Source organism: Lycorma delicatula, chromosome 4 (assembly GCF_047948215.1).
Source record: "Lycorma delicatula isolate Av1 chromosome 4, ASM4794821v1, whole genome shotgun sequence".
NCBI lineage: Eukaryota > Metazoa > Arthropoda > Insecta > Hemiptera > Fulgoridae > Lycorma > Lycorma delicatula.
This window is the reverse complement of record NC_134458.1, coordinates 170004952-170032727: the sequence shown is the minus strand read 5'-3', so window position 1 is coordinate 170032727 and position 27776 is coordinate 170004952. Positions and strand designations below refer to the sequence as shown.

Sequence of the window (27776 nt, the reverse complement as noted above, 5' to 3'; positions counted from 1 at the left end):
ATGACTTTTAGATGACGATGAATATCACTAGCATTCACTTTTTCCATTGTTAAAAATTCAGTCGCTACACATTTTAGTCGCATTGACAAAGCATACGTATGTACTCCACTCCATAACAATGGCGACTAACAGAAGATGAGAGGGCATAGGTCAATGAGCTGTGGAATGTTAGTAGTAGGGGAATGAAACTACAAGATGACAGTAGTTGTTGCTTTGTGTGAAATTTTGTTCTCTTGTTGTTCTAGTATGCATCATTACATTTCGTGTAATATAATTATAGCTCTCAAACTGAATACTAAAATTCACTCACTATTATTATAAAACACATACACACACACACACACACACACACACACACACACACACACACACACACACACACACACACACACACACAGAGAGAGAGAGAGAGAGAGAGAGAGAGAGAGAGAGAGAGAGAGGGGGGGGGGGAGAGAGACAGATTCTTTTTCTGCACCTATATCACTGCAATTCTCTAAGATTAAGTTATGATACTCTATCATAGCATCAACATTGTGGCTATAATATTAGTGGTGTGCATGAATAGAAGTGTTACATAAATGACTTTAAATATTTAAAATTTAAAAACCATACACTGATGGAAAAAAATCTAACTTCTCAGTAGTAGTTTAATAATACAAAAAAATTACTGTTTGAGATACACAATTACATAAAAGTTCCTTGATGTAATTTTATGAATAATTTAATTGCTGATGTAAATTAACTCATAAAATATTGTTAAATTTAATAACATAATATCTTGAATGATTAGCATGATTATTACATAGTGCATTTTGATTATAAATAGTAAACAGTTTTCAGAAATCTCTAGTCACTCCAAATATTTAAGACCTCATTTATCTTCCACTTTAGTTGCCATATTTGTCTTACCTTATTAGGATTAACAATAAAAAAATAACAGTAAGACAACCACTTATTTTATAGTATGAAATATAGAAGTTACTCTTTAAAAATGTTATCTGCTTTGACTAATATTTAAAATACTTTATTTTTTAAATTAATTATAAGAAATTTAAAAATATGTTATTTTATTTATTTTAAAATATAAATTGAATCTTCTTGTTGGGATTACCATTTGAATAATTTAAAATAACTCGTAATAAAAAAAAAAGCAGTAATTAAAGAAAAACCCTTAAAAAATGTCTTATAAACAAACAAATTAACTTACTTGTGACAAAGTTTCTGGTCCAGCTAAATTTGATATCATTATTGTACCGTTTGCATCAGCATGTAAAGTTTGTGTTACTTCTGTAACACCAATTTCCTCCATCTCATCAGCTGAAATAAAACAAACAGGCTAATATAAATGGAAAATTAAAGTGAAACACTGTAAAAACTGTAATATTATTTTTCTCTACAAAAAGGGTATGAATGGACAATGGTAGAGTTATTGAAATAAAATAGCTAAGAGAAAAAAAAATATTTACACATCTTGCAAATATATAAAAAGAGGCATATTTTGATTGATACTACACAAAAAAGTAGATAAGATTCTTACAAAAACCATTCTTAACTCAGAAATGGGTATATAAAAAAAAAACAGAAACCAAAATTTTACACAAAATAAAAAACACAATCCACCCACAAAACTACAAAAAGCAACACCCAAAAACTTTGAAACCAAGGTATAAAAACAAATAAATAATATCACTCTATTAAAATTAGACAAGCATAACATAATTAATACTGCACCCTTATTATTTATTGCAGATATCTAAGATTACATTTAGTTGAACAATATTGCAAAACTTACAGAGGATTAAATTCCAAATCACATTATATCATGAATGAAAACTAACACAGAATACAAAACATAAAAATGTTAACTAAAATCAATTCATCTTGAGTTCCTGCTTTTCTATGTATAACATTCCTACAAGCATTGTAAATTATCAAAATGTCCTTTTAATCAACGTTCCTAACATAGACAACTTTATCAGGTAACACACAAAGGTAATAACATACGTTCAGACTTCATAACCAGTACACAAGGTCAGAACGGTCTCCAACTTGGCAGAATTTCCAAGTAAACTCCATTTAAAGATTTTTAAGAGTTCAAGTAACTTTTCTGTACATCCACAGTCACCGCAGCTGCAACAGCCTAGTGGCGAGTATTCCAGTCCCACAACTGAGAGATCTAAGTTCGAGTCTCCATGACTTTTTTAAATTATCTTTTTCTTACACATACAGTAACAAAGATGATTTTTTATTTTATAATATTTATAAGAATCTGGGAAAGAACATATATGGATTTAATGTGTTTGCTGATTATTGTATTATTTGAATATAACAATCATTAACCCAAAAATCTATTTGAACATGTGGGAATAGTGATCACATGCGAGGTGAAGGATTAATCACAAATTAAATTTTATAGTTGAATACAAACACAATAAACAACTCACTAAAAAAAAAGTAATAAAGAAAAACACATTTTTGAAGTAAACTTCAGTAAATAAATCAACTTCACATAATCTATCTGATTTTAGAAGGAAAAACAGACTACTCAACAAATATGTCACCTGAAGATCACACAGAACACAATGCTATAAAATACCTACCTAGCACACTACTCTTACACAAAATAAATACAAATATAAAGAAACATAAAAACATACATAATGCACATTAATATAAACATATAAACAGCTGTAAATTTAAAAAAATCTGGATATAATGTAGCCTTCAAAACAACAAGTAAAACAAATTATCATAAAAAACACAATTAATTACTAAACAAAATGTTTCTGTAAAATATAAACTAAACTGCTCTGCACAATGTTCTATGTTGGTCACACACAAGACAGGTTCAAATAAACTATGAGCATATAAAACCCTCCACAGGCACACTGAGTCAACATATGCCAAAATATAAATAGTAGTACGTAACAAAAAAAAAAAAAAATGATACAAAATGCTATAAAAGTAAACCATTGATTTTTCATTATGAATAGAATGTTTTTGTATTCTACACCCTAAAAATAGAATATTTTTATAAAACAAATCTGTTTAATGTGCTCCAATAATTATTGGAGACGGTTGGGCATCTCAAATAAGACTCCCAACCAATTCATTATGAAAAATTCACAATTTTTCAAAAATCCTGAAAATACAGTAAAAGTGTGATTATAATCACACTATTACTATATTTGTTTATTTAAGTAAACAATACTTCTGATTTACTTAAGTAAATCATATTACAATTAGTTTTTCTAAACGAATAAATTTATCTATAAAAATAAATAAATATGCCTATATGCCTTGCAAAATGACTCATTAGGATAAAAAATTTTTTATTATTTTTCTTTTTCTTTTCCATATACCAAAAGCTCATCATCAGTTGATTAAAATTAAAAATTAATTACACACTAAAACACTATGACTTCTTGACAAACATGTTTAAAAAAAAAATGTTTGTTTAAAGTTTTTTAATTAATTATTTGACTGCATATTATGTCATATATGTAACAATATCATGTTTAGTGTTTCATTAATGTCTTAATGTGTAATTAATTTTTAATTTTAATCAACTGATGATGAGGTTTTGATATACTGAAAGCGCTTTTGATATATGGAAAAGAAAAAGAAAAATAGTAAGATAAAGTAAGAGCTTTTATTGATTTTGTACTTTGGTGGATTGTGCTGAATTTTGTTTATGCTTTTGGAATTATTAGTAGAGAGGAAGATATGGACAAAAAAAGAATTTATTTTACTAAATTAATAAAACATATCTCTGTACCTATACGTAACTTATCCTGATGGACTGACCGATTGATTCATCAATGTCTAGCAAAAATTACTGAAGAAAAATCAATGAAAATTTGTATACATCTTCTTACGATATCGGTGCACACTACAAAAATATTTTTTGAAATTCTGAGTTTAAAGGACTAAACTAGAGAAAAATTGAAATTTACTACTATTTTTTTAATTTCTCAGTAACAAATGAAGATAATAATTTGATTTTTGGTGTTCGTAATCTTCATGTGAATATCTAAAAACTAATTTCTACATTTTTGAAATTTCAAGTTTAAAAGGCTAAAATGAATTTTGAATTTTTTTTTAAACCTGGCTATTTTGTTTTTAATTTTGCAGTAATGAATGAAGATACCAACTTGATTTTTTGTGTTTGTAACTTTCATGTAAATATCTAAAAACTAATTTCTCAATTTTTCAAAATTCGACCGTAAAAATGGTGAAGAAAAGTAAAAAAAAATTTGAACAATGATTGCAAATTTTCCCCATCTCCGACTATACTAAACGAGATATTCACTAGATTGGGGCTTGCAAATACTCTTCAGATAAATATCTAAAAACTATTTTTGGGTTTTTTAAATTAAAATTTTTTAAGAGGTGACTGTATGACAGCGGCTCAACCAATACACCACTGTTATTGTTGTGTGATACGACTGGATGCACCTGCCTCCGGTTACTTGACTAAAAAATATATAAAAGTTAAACAATTTAAAAAAAAAATGAAAAGTGAAGTACAGTCACCTCTTAGTGGTGTTTAAATATTTTTACCCATATGAAGTATGGGTGGTTAGCCATACTTTGGTATGGGTAAAATTAGTTATAATTAATATTTTTAAGATGGAGGCTGACTTTTTGAAACCCACATTCTTAGATCACTCATTCTTCGAGGCCTGTACTGACCAAACTGTTGCTCTGAAGAAATTACCATACAGTAATACTTTTATTAACAGACTTTAATTTTTATTTATCATTATTATTCTTACAAGCATATGATTAAGGAACACAGCAGGGTCCAAGGGGCAGAGCCAACTGGCTAGACAGTAAAGTGTTAGAAAGAGTTCGATCTAGCTTTCTCTTAAACAACATACCCAATAAGTCAACAATTTCACACATAATCATTCATTTCGGTAGTGTAGATGAACATAAATGGTCCAGCCAGCCAATGGTTTTAAATGACGGATCTTTAAAATGCGGTCTATGCATTGTTTGAATGATAATCTCAAAAGTCATTAAGGCTATCTCAGAAAATTTTAATGTCACTCTCACATGGAAGTATTCAGAAAGCTACAAGGAAATTAAAATTATGTCCATATCATATTCATGTCACACAGGAATTGTGAGAACCCAATCACAAAAAAGACTCAATTATTGCAAATGGGTTAAACATTTTGTTAGGAGGCAATATTGGATCTTGCATAATACTTTCTTTAATGACAAGCCATGGTTTCACCTGAATGGCTATGTAAACAGCCAGAACAATCAACTGTGCAGAGAACACTCATATTTTCCACATGACTACATTGCATTCAGAAAAGATCCAAGTTTGGCAATTTCTTGGAAGAGAATAGTGGGTCTAATATTTTTCACAAATACAGTAACATCTGAACACTACCACCGCATCATAACTGACTTCATAGTGTGGCTAGAAGAAGATGAATGTGATTGCTATTTGGAGCAAAATGGTGCACCAGCCCACACAGAAAATAACATAATGTTGCCGCTACACATGTTCTTTGGGGAGAAAGTCATTTCCTGTGGTCTATAGCCTCCTAGGTCGCCAGATTTACCTTCCATGTTTTTTCTTTAGCATTATTTAAAAGATAAAAAGTGTTTAGAATAATCCTCACACAATTGATTGACAACACTGCCACAAGCCAGGCCCATCTCTCAAGATGATGGGGAAGTGTGGAGGGGAGGAGTTTCAACTTCATAAAAAAAACCTGGGTCCATCTGGCTCCAGACCATAGTAGCCAATTAAAGGGTCCCCGCCTTGAGTTATAGGTGACAAAGTGGTCAATGGTCTCGAAAGTGGGAGAAGAGGAAATTCTCATTGGTGGTGAGAGCAGAAGAACCTAGGAGGACATTGAAGGAGAGTGGAACAAATATCAGGATAAGATAATTTATGTCAGGATATGTATTCAATTAACAGCACTGAAGTTCTTGGAAAGAGAAGGAAAGTGAGAAGTACAAGAATCTTAAAGATCTTGAATGCAGATAACAGGAGTGCAATTAAGAGATAAGCGGCAAGCACATATTGAGTTCTTACAGAGGCAACCGTTAGTCATGGGAGGTTTATATATCTAAAAGGAATTCAGCGAAGTGAAGAGTGAGACAAGCCCATCAGGATTCATGGGACAAGTTTGTGAGTGTGTTAGAACATGAAATACATGGGAAGTAGTCATGTCCCCTTGTAAAGTAATGAAACTTTTGAATAAAGAAGAAAAGGATATGGTCCTATCAGTGTCATATCGGATTTAGAATGAATGAATCATTATAGAAGACTGTGGTTTGATGAAGAGGCTTCAGGTTTTTGAGATGTTGTGCTGTGTGAAGGAAAGTAAGTAGATTTAATAACAATGAATGAACAGAACACTGGAAAGTAGAACAGGAAGGCTGTCCGACGAGAAAGTATTACTGTGGAATTGTTTAAGTATGGAGGTTTAATATGTATAAGGTCTGTTCAGAAAATAACCGACATTAATTTTTTTAATTTTTATTATTGCTTTTACAGATTATTGGTCCTTGTGCCCTTCAAAGTACTTCTCTCCCCTATTCACACACTTTTCCCAGCGGTGTTTACACTTTGCAAAGCAATCCTGTATAGCTTCATTTGAAATGGCCACGTGATGAATTTGCTTTAATGTCATCAATACGCCATCCTTTCATTACTGATTTTAATTTTGGAAATAAGAAAAAATTTCAAGGAGCCAGGTCTGACTAATAGAAGGCTGAGGGAGGACAGTCATCTGACTTTTAGCACAAACTGGCAAATTGACAGAGATGAGTGTGTAGACGCATTGTTGTGGTGAAGGGACCATGAGTTATCTCACCACAATTCTGATCCCATTCGGCAGATTTTTTCATGTAATTGTTGTAAAATGCCTCGATAGTATACACAGTTTACTGTTTCACCTTGGAATAAGAATTTTCAAAATGCACAATTCCATTAATACCGAAAAAAAAAAACCAGAGAGCATCACTTTGACATTGGATCGAGACTGACATGCTTTATTGGAGCATGGAAATCCTTCACCAATCCATTGTGATGACTAAATTTTTGTCTCAATGTAATAGCCATAAATCCAGCTTTCATCTCCTATTACGATCCTTTGCATGAGTATTTCATTGTCATAAGCTTGTTCAAGAAATTGCCAACAAACATCCACTTGATGTTCTTTCTGCTGTTCGGTCATCAAATGAGGAACAAACTTTGCTGCAACTCGATGCATGTTCAATTTTTCAGTCAAAATGTCATGGCATGATCCAATTGAGATGCTAACCTCCTCTGTAAGTTCTCTTACAGTCAATCAGGGATTTGCACACACCAGTTCATTGATTTTCTGAATGTGGGTGTCATCAGTTCAAGTTGAAGGCTTTCCTGGTTGAGGGTCATCTTCATTTGACTGACAACCACTTGTTAAATCATGAAAACCATTTGTAACATTGCATATAATCCAAAGCATCATTTCCATAAGCCTGTTTCAAAATATGCAGGATTTCTGTAAAAGTTTTCCCCAGTTTCACGCAAAATTTTTAAGATGTATTGTTGCTCCCAAAAATCATACATTACAAAAATCGCTACTAACAATTAAACATGTTTCATTCAAGTATCAATAACATGAAAACTAAATGAGATATCAACAATCCAAGAACATGCGGTTGCAGAGGAGGTTATGTGGAACATAATGCTGCCAACTGCACATCACTAAATAACTCTGTTGGCGTGTAATTAAAAATGTTCAGTTATTTTCTGAAAAGACCTCATAAGTTGCGGTTTTTAAATCTCATCAACGAATGTTGAAGGAAACACAAAATTCCTGATGCATAGAACTGCGCTGAGGTTATTTCCCTTTTAAAGAAGGGCAGGTGGAATGACAGCAGGAATTACCATAGTATTAACCTCCTAACATTGGATATAAACTTTTTTCAAGAGTAATTAACAGTCATCTGAGAGTAGTGACTGAGGTGGTTCTGAGTAAGGAGCAGAGTGGTTTTAGAGGGGACATTTTTATACTGATAATGCATTTGTGGTTAAACAAATTATTAAGAAGCAGAGGGAATTTAATCAGGAAATGAATAAGGCTTTTGTGGATATAGAGAAAGCTTTTGATATGAGTTGACCGAAGCATACTCTGGCAAATTCTGCAGAAACAGGGTTTCCATCTCATCAAAGTAATAAAAGAGTCTATATGTGGATACATGAACAGTAATTAATAACAAGTGTGAAGCAGTTAGATGAGCTGTATTAATGAAGGTGTAAAACAAAGCTGCAGCTTTGCAATTTTTATAGTGACCATATTTTCAAGATTTGGAAAAAGGAAGTTTAGTGTAGTATTAGGTTAGATGATGGTGCATATCACAATGCATTGCTGTTTGGGGATGATTTTTGGATTGTGCCAGAATCTGAAGATGGATTGCAAAGATCTGTGTTCATGTTAAAAAGAGTATGTAAGGATTACAATCTTAAAATTTCTGCTAGCAAGACAAAAGTAATGGTATTTTTTGGAAATGTTCTTTAAGTTTAAAGATAATCTGGAGCAGTTGTCTCACTTCCTTATTTGGGATGTGATGTGAGTTTTGATTTCGATCATCATGTGTAAGAAAAGGTGGATAGGTTTCAAATGATTTATGGCACAATTAGTAGGCCATTGGGAAATAATGTCAGATCTGAAACAATGTAACCATTATAAATTCCGACCTAAATTTAAAATTAAATTAAATTGGGTTATGTAAATTTGTGAATTCATTTGTATTTTATTTTATATTAAACTATTTTGTTATATGGATTTTTTATACGTCAACAGACGATATATTTGTTAAGACGTAAAAGTAAAATTAATAGCAGCATGATTCATTTGTTATTAAATTCCTTCTTAAAATAGAATTTTAAGAAACATGACATGGTACTGGAAAAATGTACTAAAATGTTTTCTATACAAAGAGAGTTGCATTTGTGTGAATACACATACTCACACAGACTTGGACAATTCGGAGAAATAGTGGTGGGGTTAGGTCTGTGACACCATCAGAAAGTGTCAGTTATATGCGTGCTTCCGTTTTGGCAAGTTGTGTGTAGTGCGTATATATAAAAAAAAATTGATCATGAAATTTTACAAAACATGAATTATAAGGAACACAGGTATGAGAATTTTAAATAAAAGGCCACTCCATAAGAAACATTCTTGGATCTACTAGAAGATTTCTTACATGTTGATTAATTCTTTAAAGAAAATAACTTTAAAAATATTTTTATTAAAATTGTAACATGTTAAAATGGCAAAACTATGTGTAAAAATTATAATTAAAACTAATCTTGGATTGACCAATTCGTTAGTATCATATGTATTAGTAAGATTTTTGTTAATTTTTGATGTGTACAAATAGTTATACAATAGCGGCCGGCCTCCGTGGCGTGTGTGATAGCATCTCGGCCTTTCGCCTGGAGGTCCTGGGTTCGAATCCCGGTCAGGCATGGCATTTTTCACACCGCGGAAAGAATTGCTTGATTGCGGACCTGAAGGTTAAAATAAAAAAAAAATATATACAATAGGAGTTCTATGAACAAACCTAAGTAGACAGGTTATAGGACTTTTGAGTCAAATGTGTTTATTATCATTTTCTTTATTTTAATAAGTAATATATATCATTCATCGTTGTAATATTTTTTCATGTAATGAGTTTTTATTTTATTTTTTTAAATTTGTGAGAAAAACATATGTAGCATAGTCCTAGTACATTATTTCGGAAATCCCAACTAGAGTAAGTACATATTTTGCTTTTTAAAAAAAATTTAATTTTTATAAAATTATAAATTAAAATTTTTTGTATGTTATTAAATTTTATGTTTTTTAAAAAGTTTACAATTTGGTAAAAGATATGGAACAGAAGCTTACAACAAAGATGAAATTTTATAAAGTAATGGCAGCCCCAGTAATCTTATTTGGAAGCAAATCACAGGTTACTTCAAACAGACAGGAGAGGAAGAGTCAAGCCACAGAGATGAAATTTCTGCAATGAGCAAAGGGTTATTCATATGTGATCTACTATAAAACAAAGATAGACGAGCTGACCTAAACATTTACAATTTGAATGAAAGAATAGTGGGTTATTGGGAATGATGGAGACAACATTTGGGAAGAATGCCAAGTAAGAGAATACCCTGGTGTGTTCAGCGTTATATTCTGCAGGAGAAGAGAAATGCAGGAGCCCTCATAGGAGATGGTACTGATTTAAATTTTTATAATTATAGAGAGTTTGTAAGTTAGGAACTTACAAACTTATTAGTATGCCTAAAACATAAGAAGAAGAAAACAATTGATTGATTCAAATAAAACATTAAGTTGAAATATCCCATATCAGCATTGCAACTATAAAGCCACCGGGTTGGTCTAGTGATGAATGCGTCTTCCCAATCAGCTGATTTGGAAGTTGAGAGTTCCAGCGTTCAAGTCCTAGTAAAGCCAGCTATTTTTACATGGATTTGAATACTAGATCGTGGATACTGGTGTTCTTTGGTGGTTGGGTTTCAATTAACCACACATCTCAGGAATGGTCGAACTGAGAATGTACAAGACTACACTTCATTCACACTCATACACATCATCCTCATTCATCCTCTGAAGTATTATCTAAACGGTAGTTACCGGAGGCTAAACAGGAAAAGGAAGGAAGCATTGCAACTATAAAAAAAAGTGGCTGCTAACATGACGAAACGTGTTGACTCCTGTTTAGCTGCAAATGGAGGACACTTCAAACACTTATTATGATAAAGTTAACAAAACTTAAGAAATTATTTGGTTTTGGTTTCCGTACACGTTTTTTCCAAATGAGTTGCAAAATTTTTCAACCACTTTGTGTATATATAAAATCCACACCCACCTGTTATTTCAAAAGTATTTGGTTCAATACGATTGATCAGAAGAGTTTCAACACCACTATTAGAGCTACTATTATTATTTGAGACAGAAGATGTTGCATTAGTTATGGACGTATTAGTAGCAGATGTAACCACTGGTGATATGATGACATTTGAAATACTTTGAACTAAATCATTTTTAATTTCTTCAGAAGAGACTGATTCTATGGTTACAGTTGTAGTAATTGGTATGGATGAAGTACTACTTGCTACTACTGATGACGAATCATTTTCAACACCATTCTGGTCTTGTTCTTGCTGCAGCTGTTCCTGTTGTGGTTGCTGCTGTTGCTTCTATAAAATAAATGAATACAATTAAAGAAAATATAAACATAAATTGGATAATATTATAAAAAGCCTTCCCAAAAGCAAACAGTACTAGCAGTATAAAATGATTCTAAAGAGAGTTGTGAATAATAACAATGATGCAAGTGGTTGGCTTTAACAGAACAATCTTACAAATATAAAATTTCAAGACATATGCTTTTTAAAGTTTCCAGACCTGTTAACCCACAAAAAAAAAATCCTTTATGATATTGTTACAATAAATCTAACAGGGTGTAAAATTTCAATGAAACTTTCTGAGAAAGGTCAAGTTTACAATTTTTTGGAAAAGGAAAGGATTTCCCTGTGATTGCAGATAGATATATTCTATCATATAATCAAATTTCAAGGTCACATGCTTCTACTATAAAGGGATTAAATACATTTTAATAACATGAGATCATAACATAGTTAAAGGAAAGTTCTTTGGTAAGGATATAAATTAACTTATATGTTTATGTTTCACAGGCTTCTTCGATAAGGAGATAAATTGCTTTTATGAATCTATGTTTCACAGGAAACTCAATACACCTATATCAGCTACTGATTACATTAAAGAACCTAAGATTATAATATCTAGCACATACAAACAGAAAAAAAATACCCCCACTGAGGTAATAAATGTAGAAAGGTCATAATAATCCTTCACAAAATGAATGAAAATAAAATAAAAAATACATAAAAATAACCACAAAAAAGAGACACACCCCACTAATAAACATAAATAAAAATTCCAAAAAAACAACTTTTAGATAAAAAAAATTTGGATATAATTAACCTTTCAAAGAAAATAAAATAAGCCTTCACACAAAACAAATATGCAAACTGAACTGCTATAAACAATAAATGAAATTTGCATGAAAGAAACAAGAAAATTTTGAAATATAACCACTCATAGCCACAACATAGCTCATATTTTTCAAATATAACCACAACATAGCTTAACAGTGTCACAAAAAACAATTCTCAAATATATATTAGTCTAGAGATTCTAAACAATACAAAAAAATACTGATCCTTAACACATTTGTACATAATAAAATAAGAGGGCAATCTATAAAGTAATGAACTGAAGTTCACAGGGAAATTTTCCTGTGTCATTTTCAAGTTGATTGTTGCAGTCATTGAGTGACAGTGATCATTTTGTAAAAAGTGTTGGATAATCACATACCAACGAAAAAAATATTGATCATGTTACATGTATCAGTTTTGTGCCAGTTTAAAAAAAAATCAGTTTCCAAAATGTAAGAAATGTTGAAAGAATCATTTAACAAAGGGTAAGTGACACATGGAGCATATTTTCATTGTCATGTTGCATTTTCAGCCAGAGAAAGAGTGTAGAAGACATTTTCAGGACAGTCGATTAACTATGTCAATTAATACATGTCATGGTGAATACAGTGAGCACCATCATTCGAGAAGATTGTTGTGCTGGTGTGCAGTAGTTGAGGGAACTGTTACAAAATGCCCGCAAAAAGCAGTCCACACAATTCTGAACAAGCATATGGATATGAAATGCACTGCCATTGTTGTTATGTTCAACGGCTCTTAAGATCTGATCAAACAGAGCACTGCAAAGCTTGTTACAAGAAGGAATAGTTATTTGCATAATGAAGAAGTATCTGTTGGCGAGTCTTGGATATTCTGTTATGACCTTGAGATGAAAGAACAAAGCTCTCAGTAGAAATCATCTTCTATCTGAAGAAAGCAAAAGCTGCATGCAGTACAAGTAGTCTTGACAATCATCTTTTTTGAACATAAGGAGTCATTTATCAACATAATGTACCTACAGGATGACTGGAAATGCTCTCTGGTATACCAATATGCTTAAGATAATGGTGACTCACTTCAGAAAAGAACCCTAGAAAAAACTGAAGACCTTCTGTTGTATATGATAATTCACACCACCATGTCTTGTTCAGATAATCTGTAAATTTTTGAATAGAAAAAATAAAAACGGTTCCTCACCCACTATACAGCCCAGATCTATTTCCGTGTGGTTTCTGGCTGTTCCTAGAGTTGAAGGACCTAAAAGGGTGAACAATTTGAGACAAACCTATAGGTTTAAAAGCTGTGAAGGAAAAATGCAAAGTGCTTTCAAAATATAGCCTGGGTTTTGTTGAAAAGTGGATCAAACACTGGAAATTGTATGTTGCCTTTAAGAGAGACTATTTTGAAAAGTAGATTCAGGATAAACCTTTTTTTAACTATAGCTGTTGTATAATTACTTTTTGTACTGCCTTCATACAACAATATGCAACATGATATACTGATTGATTAGAGAAGAAAGAAAACCCAGGAATAAAAAGCAACAGTGCAAAACAGCAACATTAGTATCACTGTGAAAGATCATACAACTAAATGAGATCATTATAAGTAAAAAATATTTTAGAGATAAATTTGGTTCAGTCTATCATTAACAACTGGTAACTGATATGAATGAGGTAACTGTAATTAGAGACTAATTAAAAAAACTCACTGAAAAGATTTGGCAATTATGTTGCTAAAATTTTCCAAGATTTATAAAAAGCTTAAAATTCAATCCTTCCTTCAGTGATTAGTAACAAAACTGAAAACTGTCATCAATTTTATAACTTTATTTAGCTTATATTATTTATATTAACAACACTTCAGGAAGAAAATAATAAATAAAACATATTTCAAGATGAAAGATTGAAGGAATAAAACAAATTTTAATAAATTTACAGTAATCTTAGGGAACTTTTAAGAAATACAAATAACTTTACAGAACTTACTACAGGGTAGGATTGGTTTATTTTAATTAATATTTTCAAAAATATTTCATAATAATTATTTCAAACGTCATCTTTGACGAGCTAAATAAAGTCACATAAGTAAAAATTTTCATGTAGTTTAACTCTCTTCAAAATATAGCAATCCCAACATTGAATCCTTGAATTAAAAAAAAGAACTGAATATCACCTGTGCCCTGTACACAAGTCAGAATACCAAATTTCATGAATATAAGTTTACCCAATCAACATGTATTAAGCAAAATAGATGCCAACGAATACGCTTATATATATAGATACATACTTACATACTAAATTATATAATTAAAATGTACCCCAGATGCCCAACATTTTGACCTCTTACAATTTTCATACATTTTTTTTTAAAACTATAGTAACCAGGAAAGTAAAAATAAATATATAATGAACATATTAAACACCAGACAATAGTTTAAAAGAAAAGAAGCTTATCAAAATGGATTGCTTTTTACAGATTTTCTCACTGTCAGCAAAAACTTATAAAACACTAACTCAATAATGAAAAAATAAAAAATAAAATAAAATAAAAATTTTACAAAAGTCAACTAAGCTGTCATTGTCATCAATTAAAATGTCCTATCAGTACAACAGCAGATAATGGAATTATTTAGACTTTAGTAGCATATAGTCATAAAAGCAATTTGTTATTCCCAAAATCATTTTGTTTATTGATTAATGGAAATGCTTTTTCAGATTGCATTTAGTAAGTTTTCTTACCTCTTATTAAACTACATCTGAGCACTTATAATACAAGAAAATAGATTCAAACATTTTTGAAATTAATTTACTTCAAAAACTGGTTAATAAAAGAATTTTAGTTCGTTTCCTTTTGCAACTACACACTTTTGCCAATTTTCTATAAAGTTTTTAGTCCTGGAAACAATCTTGAAATGTCTTTTTAACTGTTTTATTGCATTATGTCATCGATGTTCTTGCATCTTTTCTCCTTCAATGCATTTTTCAAGCAAGGAATCAAGTAAAAATCAGTTGGTGCCAAGTAGGGAGAGTGTGGTGGATGCTCCAAAGTTGTTGCAATATGTCATGCCAGGTATTCTTTGAAACCCACTGGGTTGGTCTAGTGATGAACACGTCTTTGCAAATCAGCTGATTTCGAAGTCGAGAGTTCCAACGTTCAAATCCTAGTAAAGGGAGTTACTTTTATGTCGATTTGAATACTACATCGAGGATACCGGTGTTCTTTGGTGGTTGGGTTTCAATTAACCACACATGTCAGAAATGGTTGATCTGAGACTGTACAAGACTACACTTCACTTACACTCATACATATCATCCTTATTAATCCTGTGAAGTAATACCTGATGGTGATTCCCGGAGGCTAAACAATAAAAAAAGGTACTCTTTGATAAGTATGTATTGTATATTATGTATATAAGTATGAATATTGATGCATATTTTCTTGTTTAACCCTTTGATCACATCATATGATGTACCTGAGAAACAGTGACACATTCAGTAGACGCATCAATTGAGTTTTTACATCAGTGTAGTGTTCAGTGAAAACGTCATATGATGTTTGGTACTCTGGATTGTGCTGCTATCTGTAGAAGTATTGTGGAATTTTTCCTACCATTTTACTCAGCCGTTAGAGCTTGTTTTCAGTCTTTGTTCGTGCTCATCATATGATGTTTGTACTTTAGTCAGTTATAGGTAAGAATGCAATACAGCACTATTTGTTCACCCATGTTTCCAAGATTATCATACACAAAAGCTTTTTTTGGCCATGTAACAAATTTATGTTGTTTGTTACATTTTGATATATTTCTATTGTTTTTGTATGTTACTAGTATACATGGGCATATATTTTTTTGATATATTGACTGTTTACATCTTCTGTTACTTCTTTCACATCATATGATGTGCATACTTTTGTGTTAAATTATGTAAAAAATTTGGTTAATTAAAGGGGTTATTTAAAAAATTGTTTCAAAATCTTATTTTTTCATACAACCAGTTAATAAAAAGTAATTTTTGATTTTTAAAAAAAACAAAAAAAACTCACTATTGGGGGGCACAATTATCACAGAATAACTCACAGATCAAAGGGAACAAAGAATAAAATTTGATCAAAGATAAAATTCATGTATGAGGCAATTTTGGGAACTTTTTGAAGCTACTTGCATTTCAATATTGTGGTGTACAATGACAGATACACTAAATTAAAATCAATAATAACATAGATAACATATTATTTTTATTTTAATGAGTGAGAGAGAGAGGGGGGGAGAGAGATAGTGAGTGAGAGTGTGTGTGAGAGAGAGATCCTCAAAAATGATAAAAATGTAATAAAGATGTTAACTTAAGCTTAAAACAAAGTTTGAACCACGATCAACTGTATGCAAGCCACTACAACTATTAATTGAGCAACCAATGCTTGTAAAGTTTAATTTTTACTCAACATTTACCAACTGTATATATATAAATTATGTATATATTAATATTTATTATTTATAATGTAGACCAGTGGTTCTTAACCTTTTTTCTGTTGAGGAGCACCTTCTAATATTTGAAAAATTTTGTGGTACACCTAAATATTCTAAACAATAATTTAAAATTAACAATTAGTTTTTTACAAGGTCATTGTGTTTATTGCTATTTCTCATAACATAATTTTACAGAACGATTAAATTTTAATGAGAAATTTGAGGTTGGTGCTTTTTTATTATTTCATTTATGTTAGGCCATTAACAATGCCAAAAATCCAAGCTTGCATACATACAATGTTAAAATTTGTAGTAAAATTACTTAAGCTCTGTCTGATACAAATGGGAAATCTTTTTGAAGTGATATCCAAAAAAGCATCAATTTACATTTCATAATGTGTTAATTTACATTTGCTATCTACTGATAAAGAAATGATACCTCTACATTCATTCAATGTCAAAACAAAAACGGATGCATTGTTTATTAAGATTGGATTAATTATCCAATCACATTTTTCCAGTTGTAGTGTTAGAAAATATTTTTCCACTTGTTTTCCTAATAATGTAAAATACTTGACCACTGTTGATTTTATCTTGTCACAGAAGTGTTTAGGAATATTTTCAAATTTATTTAAATTACTCCTTTTCAGCTTTAATTTTCCAGAATAAGAGCTTAAATTACTGTTAAATTATTAGGAATCCTAATAATTTATCAGTTGAATTTAGAATATTTCTATTTGGCCCCGCGTAAATTTATTGAGACTATTAAAAACGTTAAATATATCTGACAAGTTGACTTTCTTCTACAATCCAAGTGAACCCAAAGTTCAAATAATTTTCCATGTATTGATGATTACATTTATACTTTTTATTATTTGTATACGGTTTACTTATGTCATCTGGATTTACTGCGGCGCAGTGGTTGAAAATCACTGATATAGACTATCACCTTTAACTTTTTAAATGAAGATTATTGAAGAATATAAATACTAAATTTATTATTTATAAAGAATTAAAATAAATTATTCTTTTATATTCTTCAACATACATTCAAAATAAAAATAAATAATCTAATTTTAACTAAAAATAAAGAAAAAGTAATTATGGTTCATTTTAACATACATCATGAGTTTTTATATGATTTTTGCAAGTACTCTTTGATTTGTAACACTTTTGGCAAACTGGACAGATGTACGGTCTTCCTTCAGCATGTGTTTCCATGTGCCTACTAAGAGTACTTTTTGTGGCAAAAAATTTACCACAATCTTCACATTTATGAGTTTTTATACCAATATGTGTTCTAAGATGACATTTTAAGATACCACTCGAACTAAAAGACCTGAAAAAAATGAAACTAACTATATATTATTTTGTTAATGCATATACACTGTTAATTTCTAAGAGATGAAAAATATATAATTGTAAAAATGAAAATTATATAAATTTTTAAAATACATGCAAACAGTCTTTGAAAACTTTATTACACACACACACACACACACACACACACACACACACACACATATATATATATATATATATAATATATATACACACACACATATTGGTATACTGAACAACTCACATAGGATGAGAATACCCAATGTATAAAATTAATACTTTTTTGGTGATTATTTATATCCTTTATAATAAAATGTACGTTATATATATATTTTTAATTTTATTATTATTCTTTTAGACAAAAACATTAAAATATACAATGTTTTAATTCATTAGGGATGTAAGATATGGGATGCGTCTGAAGAAGTCACTTCCATGTAAATGTCAATAACACCTTCACGAAGTGTAGATATGGATTGCTACATGGTGCATCCTGTTCTCACAGATGTGGCTCTGGCGACCGAGTGGCCACTGGTATAAATGGCCCCGCTTCTGCCAAGTGCCAACAGCCTCTGATGAGGGTGGATGAGCAGGTAGAAGGAAGGGCACTCTATTGCCCTGGGGGAGAGAAATTGCTCCTGAAGGCGGATGAATCAATGGCATTGGAATGCAGAAGGCAATGGGAAACCACTGCATTAAAGATCCTTAAGGATATCCTTAGTCGATCATGGCATGCAATGGACCTTTTGTAAAAGACTCTGGAGGTAAAGCTTCTCCTCATTCAGATCTCCAGGAGGAGAATACAACAAGGTTTCATGCATATGAAGAAGTACGGATAAAGTATGGACACAGAAAGAGTAATTGTGTAGGGAGGGCTGGAAAAATGAAAAAGAAAACAGGAAATACAATAAGGATAGGAACATGGAATGTACTGACACTACTGCAAAAGGGTAAGCTTGAAAACACAAAACAAGAAATGATTAGAAATAAATTAGACATACTTGCGATAAGTGAAGTGAGATGGGGAGGAAATGGTGAAATGTTGAGTGAGGACTTCCACTTGTACTATTCAGGTGCTGAAAGAAGTGGTATGAATGGAGTTGGTGTATTAATATAAAAGAAACTAATAGGAAAAGTAATTAAGGTGGAATCTGTTGATGATTGCCTGATGATAAGAATAGAAAGTAGAGATAAAGATCTTGTAATAGTTCAAGTATATGTGCCAACATAGACAAAATATACTGAAGAAGAAGTTGAGGAGTATTATGGAAAGCTGGAAAATATACTAGAGAAGGAAAAGAAAAGGCATGTGCACTGATGATGGCAGACTGAAACACTGTGGTTGGTGAAGGACAAGAAGGCAAGATAATAGGAAAATATGTTCAGGTAATAGAAACAAAAAAGGAGAGAGATTATTTGAGTTCTGCATGGAAAATGATATGGTAGTGGGAAACAAAATATTTGAAAATCATACATGGGTATCAAGATTGGATGGAGAGAATTATCAAATTGATTACATGCTCATACAACAAAGATATAAGAACTGTATGAAAAATGCAAAAGCTTACCCAGGTGCCGATATAAACTCTGATCACAACTTAGTGTAGCAGAAATCAACTTGAAGGTCAAGAAAATAAAGGTTGGTCAGAAATGCAGTATCTATGATTTGGAAAAACTAAGAAACAAAGAGACAGTCAAAGAAGTGCAAAATAGCATACTGGAAAAAACAAAAATGAGAGGGAAGCCAAATAGTGTGAATGATCATTGGTTAAATATTACAAAAAGTATAAAAGCAGCTAAGGAAACAATAGGGATTAAGAACAGAGAAAAAGAATACAAAAGGAGTGGGTCAGTGAAGAAATGATAGAAAAAATGAATGAAAGAAGAAAATGGAAAAATGTTTAAACAGAAGAAGGTAAAAGAAACTATAGAGAGCTTAATAATGAATTTTAAGAAAAACTGAGATAGCAAGAGAAAAGTGGTCGCAGGAAAAGTATGCTGCAATAGAAAAACAAGAAAAAGAAGGGAGTTACGATCTAATTTACGAAGGAGCTGCAGAAATGATATTCAGGAGAAATGGAAAAAGTTGAACAGTGTATCAGATCAAGTCGAAGAACCAAGGCATAGTAACTAAGAGGAATGAAGTGAAAAAGATAAGGGAAGAGTAAATCATGGATTTATATGCACTGAATGATAGGGCAAAGGAAGTAGATCTAGAAATAGAAGAGAACAAAGTTCATGAAGATCACAAGGGTTATAATATATTAAAATGTGAAGTGAGGATGGCCATGAAAGTGATGGCTAATGGAGAAGCTGGAGGATATGATGAATTGCTGACTGAGTTGTTTAAATCTCTTGGAGAGAATGGAGAAATTCTATTGTTGGATCTGTGCAATAAAATATATGATGAGGGTAGATGGCCTACAGACCTTCTGGATACAATAATGGCACCATAACCAAAGAAATCTAATGCTAGAAAGTGTGAAGAATACCGGACTGTTAGTCTAATTTTGCATGGAGCAAAAGCCTTACTAAGAATTCTGAAAACGAGATTGTACAATAAATTGGATGAAAATATTGCAGAAGAACAATATGGCTTTAGAAGGGGAACTGGAACTAGGGATCCCACAGGACTGCTTTGAATTATTGATGAAAGATATACAGAAATAGAAGAAGAGTATATGTTACATTTGTTGATCTAGACCTTGAGAAAGCTTTTGATAGAGTAAGAGATGGGATAAATTAATAATAATTTTGAAAAAGAAAGGAATTGATTGGAAAGATAGGAAACTTATGAGAGTTGAATATGAACCAGAAAATAAAAGTAAGAATAGGAAGTGAGGCAACGCAAAAGATAGAAATAGGAAGAGGATTGCGACAAGGATGCTGCATGTCACCTACATTATTCAATATTTATCTAGAAGAAATCATCAACACTAGTTTGAAAGGTAATATAGGAGTGGCAGTAGGTGGTAGAAGAATAGAATACATATGATTTGCTGATGACATGGTGGTGTTGGCAGAAAGTGTAAGAAAGTTAAATGAAATGCTTAGCAATCTAAGTGAAGCTTGTGAAAATCTAGAAATGAAAATTAATAAAAAGAAAACAAAATGTATGGTATTAGATGGCAAAGATCAAAATATCAATGTACAAATTGGGAATGAGGTACTAGAGCAAGTGGTAAAATTTAAGTACTTAGATAGCCTCATAAAGGAAGATCTTAGAAGTACCACAGAAATCAAAAAGAGAACAGCAATGGGTAAAGAGGCATTTAGTAGGAAAAGAAGCTTGCTATGTGGGAAACTGAATTTACATTTGCAGAAGAGATTGGCAAGATGTTTTATTTGGAGTGTTGTGCTTTATGGTGCAGAAACGTGGACTTTAAGAATGGAAGACAAATGACGAATTGAGGTGTTTGAGATGAGGGTATAGCGTAAAATGGTAAACATCTGTTAACAGGATAGAGTAACAAATGAGGAGCTGTTGAGAATTGCAGAAGAGGAGAGAAATATGTTAAATACCATTTTAGGCAGGAAAAGGAATTGGCTAGGACACTGTATGAGAAGAAAGTGATTACTAATAGGTGCAGTTGAAGGATTGGTAAATGGAAATAGAGGTAGTGGAAGAAGGAGATTTCAGTTAATTGATATCATTGTGGAAAGAAGAATATATACAGAAACAAAAACACTTACACGGGATAGGAACAAATGGAGAGCAGCCATGGCAAGTTGTTGCCAATAGCAGAACACAATGAATGAATGAATGAATAATTCATTAAGTGTTTAAACAAAAATATTATAGTTACTTTACTTATTCGTCATATCTATTCTAAAACATTCAGAGGAATTTACATAAAAACTAATTTTCAGGTTGTAAACAAGTCAGATGACAGATGAAATCAGAAGAAAATAAACTGTAAATTAATCTGATACAAAAGTAAAACAAAAAAATTCTAAATCAATTATTGATATACAGAATAAATTGCAGATTTATTGCATGTAAATTTAACAAAGACTTTTTATAAGTAAAATCCACAAAATTAGGTCTTTCTTTTTTCATAAAACAAAGAAATAAATTGTTTTTATCTAATTAAAAGACTAGAAAATTAGTTAAAATAAATTGTCAGCATGAACAAGTAAGAGATTTACGAATATGCTCAACCAACAGCTGATATTGATGACAAGAATTCTAAGGTTCAAATACTAGTAAAGGTAGTACAGATTTGAACCTTTTATATGGATTTGAATACTAGGTCATGGATACCAGTGTTCTTTGGTGGTTAGGTTTCAATTAACTACACCTCTCAGGAATGGTCGACCTGAGACTGTACAAGACTACACTTCATTTACACCCATATAAATCATCCTCATTCATCCTTACAATAGAATTACAGCCGATACAAAAGTAGGCTAAACAAGGCTAAACAGAAAAAGAATGAAGAATATGCTCAACCATGCATGAGTGAATGTTCAACGCAGAAGATTTATTTAATTACAAGTGGTAAATTGTAAAAACAAAAAAAAAAATAATTCAGCAGGGAGGGTTAATACACTGATGAAAAGCAAGCAGTGAATATGTACAAATTCAGTACAAAATGAGCATCTTCTACTACTCACAGAACTAGTGTTAATAATATTAAAACATGATAATCTAAGAGATGCTACATAATTTAGCTAGTTCTTAGAATAAGTTCACAGTCCAAAGTAACATGATGAACTTACTTTTATTTGTTTATTCAAAATAAACAAAAATTTAATGATAGAGTAATATAGGGAGTATTCTTATCTGAACAAGGAAACACATCAGCATAAAAAGTTGCCAATCCCAGAAATCTTAACCATCCATCTCAATAAGAAAACCAAAATTACCTGCCACATGTTTCACATTTATATGGTTTTTCCCCAGTATGCATTCGTAAGTGCATTTTAAGGTGACTAGATTTTCTAAATGCAGCATTGCAATAAATGCACTTATGGGGTCTATCTATGTAAGCTTCTTTATGTTCAACACTTTGCGAATCTTGCTTTGGTTCCATTGGTACTATCTGTACTATACCTGTAAATGAAAGTGGTAAAATTATAAAAAATACAGAAAATCATACTGTGCTATTTTAACATGAGTAATCCGTATTATTAGATTAACTAACAAATATTTAGCATATGCAACAGATAGTTTTTAGATTTCCTGATTACATAGTTGCAGGAATAAGATTTTTAATAAACATAACACTTGGTTAAGTTAGTAACATAAGCTTACAGCTTATGCATGAAAGTGTGTTGTAAAAAATGTTGTATTTCATAAAAAAAATATCAACCTAATTAGGATCAACCTGGGACCCTGCAGATGAAAGGCTACCATTTCATCATGGAGGTTGACCAAATTATTTTACCTTATTTTCACATAAAAGAAATCAAAACGTTCTAATATATCAAACCATCCTTCTTCGGTCAAAAAATTAAAACCAACTGTCTGTTTTGAATAAACAATATGCTGGATTTTGGCCAAGTATGAAAATACCAGAAAATGTAAGATTTAGAATGGCCATAGAGCATAGTCTAGATTGTTTTGCTTGAAAATACTCTAGTACTGGGTGTACTGGGTATGTGATATAGAAGCATCACACTCAAGATTCACTCAAGTTTTCCAAATACAAAAACTATTAAAAAAATTTAACTGTGATTACAAGGCATTACAAATTCCCCATTACAGCCATAGTTGGCCCAAATCTTGTACATACGTTTAATTAAATTGAATATAACTTGTCATTTTAAATTAACTGGAAAAATTTCGGATTTACCTGCTCTGAAAAAAAAACCTGTGATGATTAAAAAAATGAAGGATTCTATTGAGTAAACATTTATAAATAAAATGACAGCATGACTTTAACAAATAAGAAAATACAAAACAATAATGAAATTTATAAAACTTTACCGTTTTCAGTCATTAAATAAGGCTCCTGAAGTGAAATATTTCCATCTCCTTTTTCAAGTGTGCTGTCAACAGAATTATTTTTAAGCAATGTAACATGTTCAGCCATATGCATTCTTTTTCCACTCAAAGTTGAAAATGTTTCACTGCATTCATTACAATGAAATCTTTTCTCTCTAAAATGAGTTCTGTAAGAATAAAAATTACAAATCATTTATAACATAGAAATTATGCAATAATTCAAAATGTTAATAGAAATAATTTCTATTATTTTCAAATCTGTATAATTTCATATAAATAACAGCGGAGTTTGGATTAATTGAAAGTGGAACTAAAATATTTTACAATTAGATAACACTCACTGTGTTTTCATTGACTGATCCAATAGTTCAAAGATTATAGTTATTACAGAAAGCTAGCCGAGTGAGTATAATATATTTGTTGTTGAGTAAAAAAATTTCTTTAAAAATAATATTTTTGTAACTACACAAAATGTGAACTGGTATAGTTAGGAAAAAAAAAAATAGAAAGATTCTAACACATCAAACCATCCTTATTGGGTCAAAAATTAGAACTGTTTCTACTCTGAATAAGGCATACAGGTTTTGGCCAAGTATGAAAATACCAGAAAATTAAAGATTTAAAATGGCCATAGAGCATAGTCCAGATTGTTTTACTTGAAAATACTGCAGAACTGGATATGTCATATAGAAGCATAAGATGAATATTAATTACTCTTTGATTTATAATGCCATTCATCTAAAATTCAAAATGTTCAGGAACTTTTTATTCATTGCATGTCTTAAAAGTACACAGTTTATATATTAAACAGAAATTACTATCTCAGAATTTGATACAATGGAGAAATTTTTTCAAAATTATATATGCAACTACATTTTTTCTGAAATTCCATTCAGGAGATTATGTAAACAAACTTCATATACTGGGCATCAGATAGTACTTGCTTACTGTAAAATTCTTGCACAAAATATCATAAGATATCATAAATATGTAGAAAAAATATCATAGTGCAGTGTTGTTTAAGCTCATTCTGCATAATGACTCTTCATTTTAGTGAGAATGACAACAATCATGCACTTATGATAACAATTAGTGTTATATGGCTATATTGAATGATTATTTTTCTTTCAACAATGTACAAACGTAATAATGATAATCTACTAGTTTTCCATCACAAGGCATACCACCTCTCACACTGCATAAGTTTCAATAAGGATTGTTGAGAAAATGTTCCTGGTAAAGGTCATCTATTATAATGGTGATGTAATCTTGAATTGCATGCTTGTTAAATTTATCACCGTATGACTAATACATTTGCAATTTCTGTTTAAAATAAAAGATTCAAAATTGATCATCGAAAAATACATTGGAAATATCAATCTGCAAATTCCAGTGGAAGTAGTGAGCAAGATAATGGACTCTCACAGACAACATACAATTTATTTTTTGAAGAACAATGGTACTTGTACCGAAGTGGTGTTATATTAAAAGAAAGAAATATGAGTCAAAATGCTATGTTATATGCTTGCTTATCAAATGACTCCACCAACAACATTCTTATATGTTATTTTTAGTAATTTTATTAAGCATGGCCTATTGGTATTAATATATAAATTATTTATATAATAGTTTCCACTTACCACAATCTTTAATAGTAATGTTTGAGCGCTTTTGGATTGTTAATTCATCCTCAGGAACGATGATGTGTTATACATTATAATTTATACTTCACATATTATTAATTATAGTAAATAATTATAATGTATAATTCATCATTTTTCCTGAGGATGGATTAATACTCCAAAAGCACTCTAATATTACTATTAAAGATTGTTGGTAAGTGGAAACTACTATATAAATAATTTATTTTTAGTAAATTAAAAGTAAAGAACATGCTTTTTACCATTCCACAGCATCAGCTGTATTAATAATCAATGTAAACTATTTTCACTTAAGTCATATTTAAAAAAAAAAATCATTAAAATATATATATACAGATTGATTCAGGTGGGAAGAATTTGGAATCTAATTCTACAGTTTGAAATAAGTAAAAATGTTCATATATTTGTATAAACATTTTGTTCATACAAACAAAAATGTTTTCGGAATACGTTTTTATGTCCGAAAACACTTTGTTATCCAGTCATGGATAGTGAAACATTTTGCCTGGATTTCAGTACCCTGGTGAAATAACATCATACTGAAATTTTTAAGGCATTAAAAAACAAGGCTAAACATTTTTAAGGCACTAAAAATCAAATAAAACAGCCCCCAGAACTGTATCTCCTGTAGTTTTCATGATTTCCAATTAAAACAGAAAAATTTAATAATGAAAAACATGTTTTTTTTAGATTTGAAGTAAAAAAACTTTGTTAAGTGACTAATAAATGCGTAAGTTTTATTATCAAAACATATAGAGAATTTAATTCTGAGAAGACTGATATAATAAAGTCTATGTAAAGCAAATAAAAATCAACTGTTATTATTAAAAACAAAACTTAACAGAAAAATGTTATAAATTATAAAAATTAAAAACAGATGGTTTTAGTATAGCCTTTTTAAACATAAACTTTTATTTTTTAACTTTTAACTCACACAATTTTTAAATTGTGTGAGTAAATTTATGTAAATACATAAAAAAAAATTGTTGATAAAAGCACTCTAAATGCATTCTCAAAAAAAAAAGGTATTAAAAGTTATAAAAAAAAATACAAATGTATGAAATTCTTTCTCACACCAAGTTACAGACTTATGAATAAGTCTGTAAAGTTTTTGAATAGTAACCATACATAAATTATAAAGCAGAATTTAAATTACATTAAGATGAATGTAAGCTCTTCAAATTAATGTGAAGGAAACTGCTAGCATGTAGATGTACAAATTTTCCACTTGCAATAACAAAAGCAAATATGGCAGTCTATATGAGAAGGCAATCTGTGTTTGAATATGAGAATAATGTTTAAACAATGTGATAATGCACTGACAATTTTGAAAAAGAATTCCAGAAAGATCCACCTTTGAATAACTATACCATGAATTGTAAAAACATTTTGGGATGAAAACTGCTTGTGTAGCACTCCTAAGCTGGGATGTCCAGGAAAAAATGAGGAGACTGTGAATTTTTCTAGACATGCCTATATACAAGATCCCTGCAAATCCACAATGTATGCAAGCTTATAACAGCATCTCACAAATAAATGTTCAATGAATTCGTAGTAAGGGGCTGATAATTAAATCTAATAAACTTCAGCTTGGGCAGTCAGTCCCTTAATGTTAATAATAAAGTAATGGTTATTTACTTCTGAAACAAAATGTTAAGAGATGTTAAAGGTTTTTGAAATTCTGATATTTTTTTAGAAGGTGAAAAATGTTTTCGCCTTATTATCGCCCAGAACAAACATATTAATAACGAGAAAAAACAATTAGAAAACTAAAGCTAGATTAAAATAAAAATATAATAAACAACTAAAATTTAAAACTAATAACATATATAAAATATCACTAAAAACTTACAACTAATATCACAGTCAGAATCTTAACAATAAAATAAATATATTTAAAACAAAACATAAAAAGAAAAACACAAAAATAAACAAAATTTAAATAAATAAATATATTAATAAATTATTACATTATTATTCTTATTATATTATATATATTATTATTATTATATTAATAAATTTTAATTATAAATAACATTTAATAAAATTCTGTGAGAGGTATAAAGGCCCCCTTCACGAATAACAAAAATTAATGAAAAAAAATGAAAAAATGAATGAAGATTAAAATAAAATTAAAAAAATTTTGATCAAGAATAAAGAATAAAACACCAACACTAGAACTAGGTAAATATTAGATTTTGTGAAACATATTTATACACTGTACAAATAACAGCACCTAATCTAACCCTAACTTATCCCTGCTTAGGATATGACAAATGTTACTGGATAGTTTAAATTTGCAACATAAGGCTGCATAACATATGCAATCCACAAGGA

General features: G+C 30.5%; 1 protein-coding gene across 1 annotated transcript in view; it reads right to left on the bottom strand.

The window, feature by feature from the left end:
* The window catches only part of LOC142324070 (zinc finger protein 236-like), a 131334-nt gene that overhangs the window by 43919 nt on the left and 59639 nt on the right, over positions 1-27776 (bottom strand). The window contains exons 16-20 of the mRNA XM_075364699.1: positions 23761-23945; positions 22698-22884; positions 17610-17826; positions 10894-11224; positions 1208-1317 (exon numbers count right to left, since the gene is read on the bottom strand). Of these exons, the coding sequence (XP_075220814.1) occupies positions 1208-1317; positions 10894-11224; positions 17610-17826; positions 22698-22884; positions 23761-23945 (1030 nt within the window). The remainder of the gene's footprint in view (positions 1-1207; positions 1318-10893; positions 11225-17609; positions 17827-22697; positions 22885-23760; positions 23946-27776) is intronic.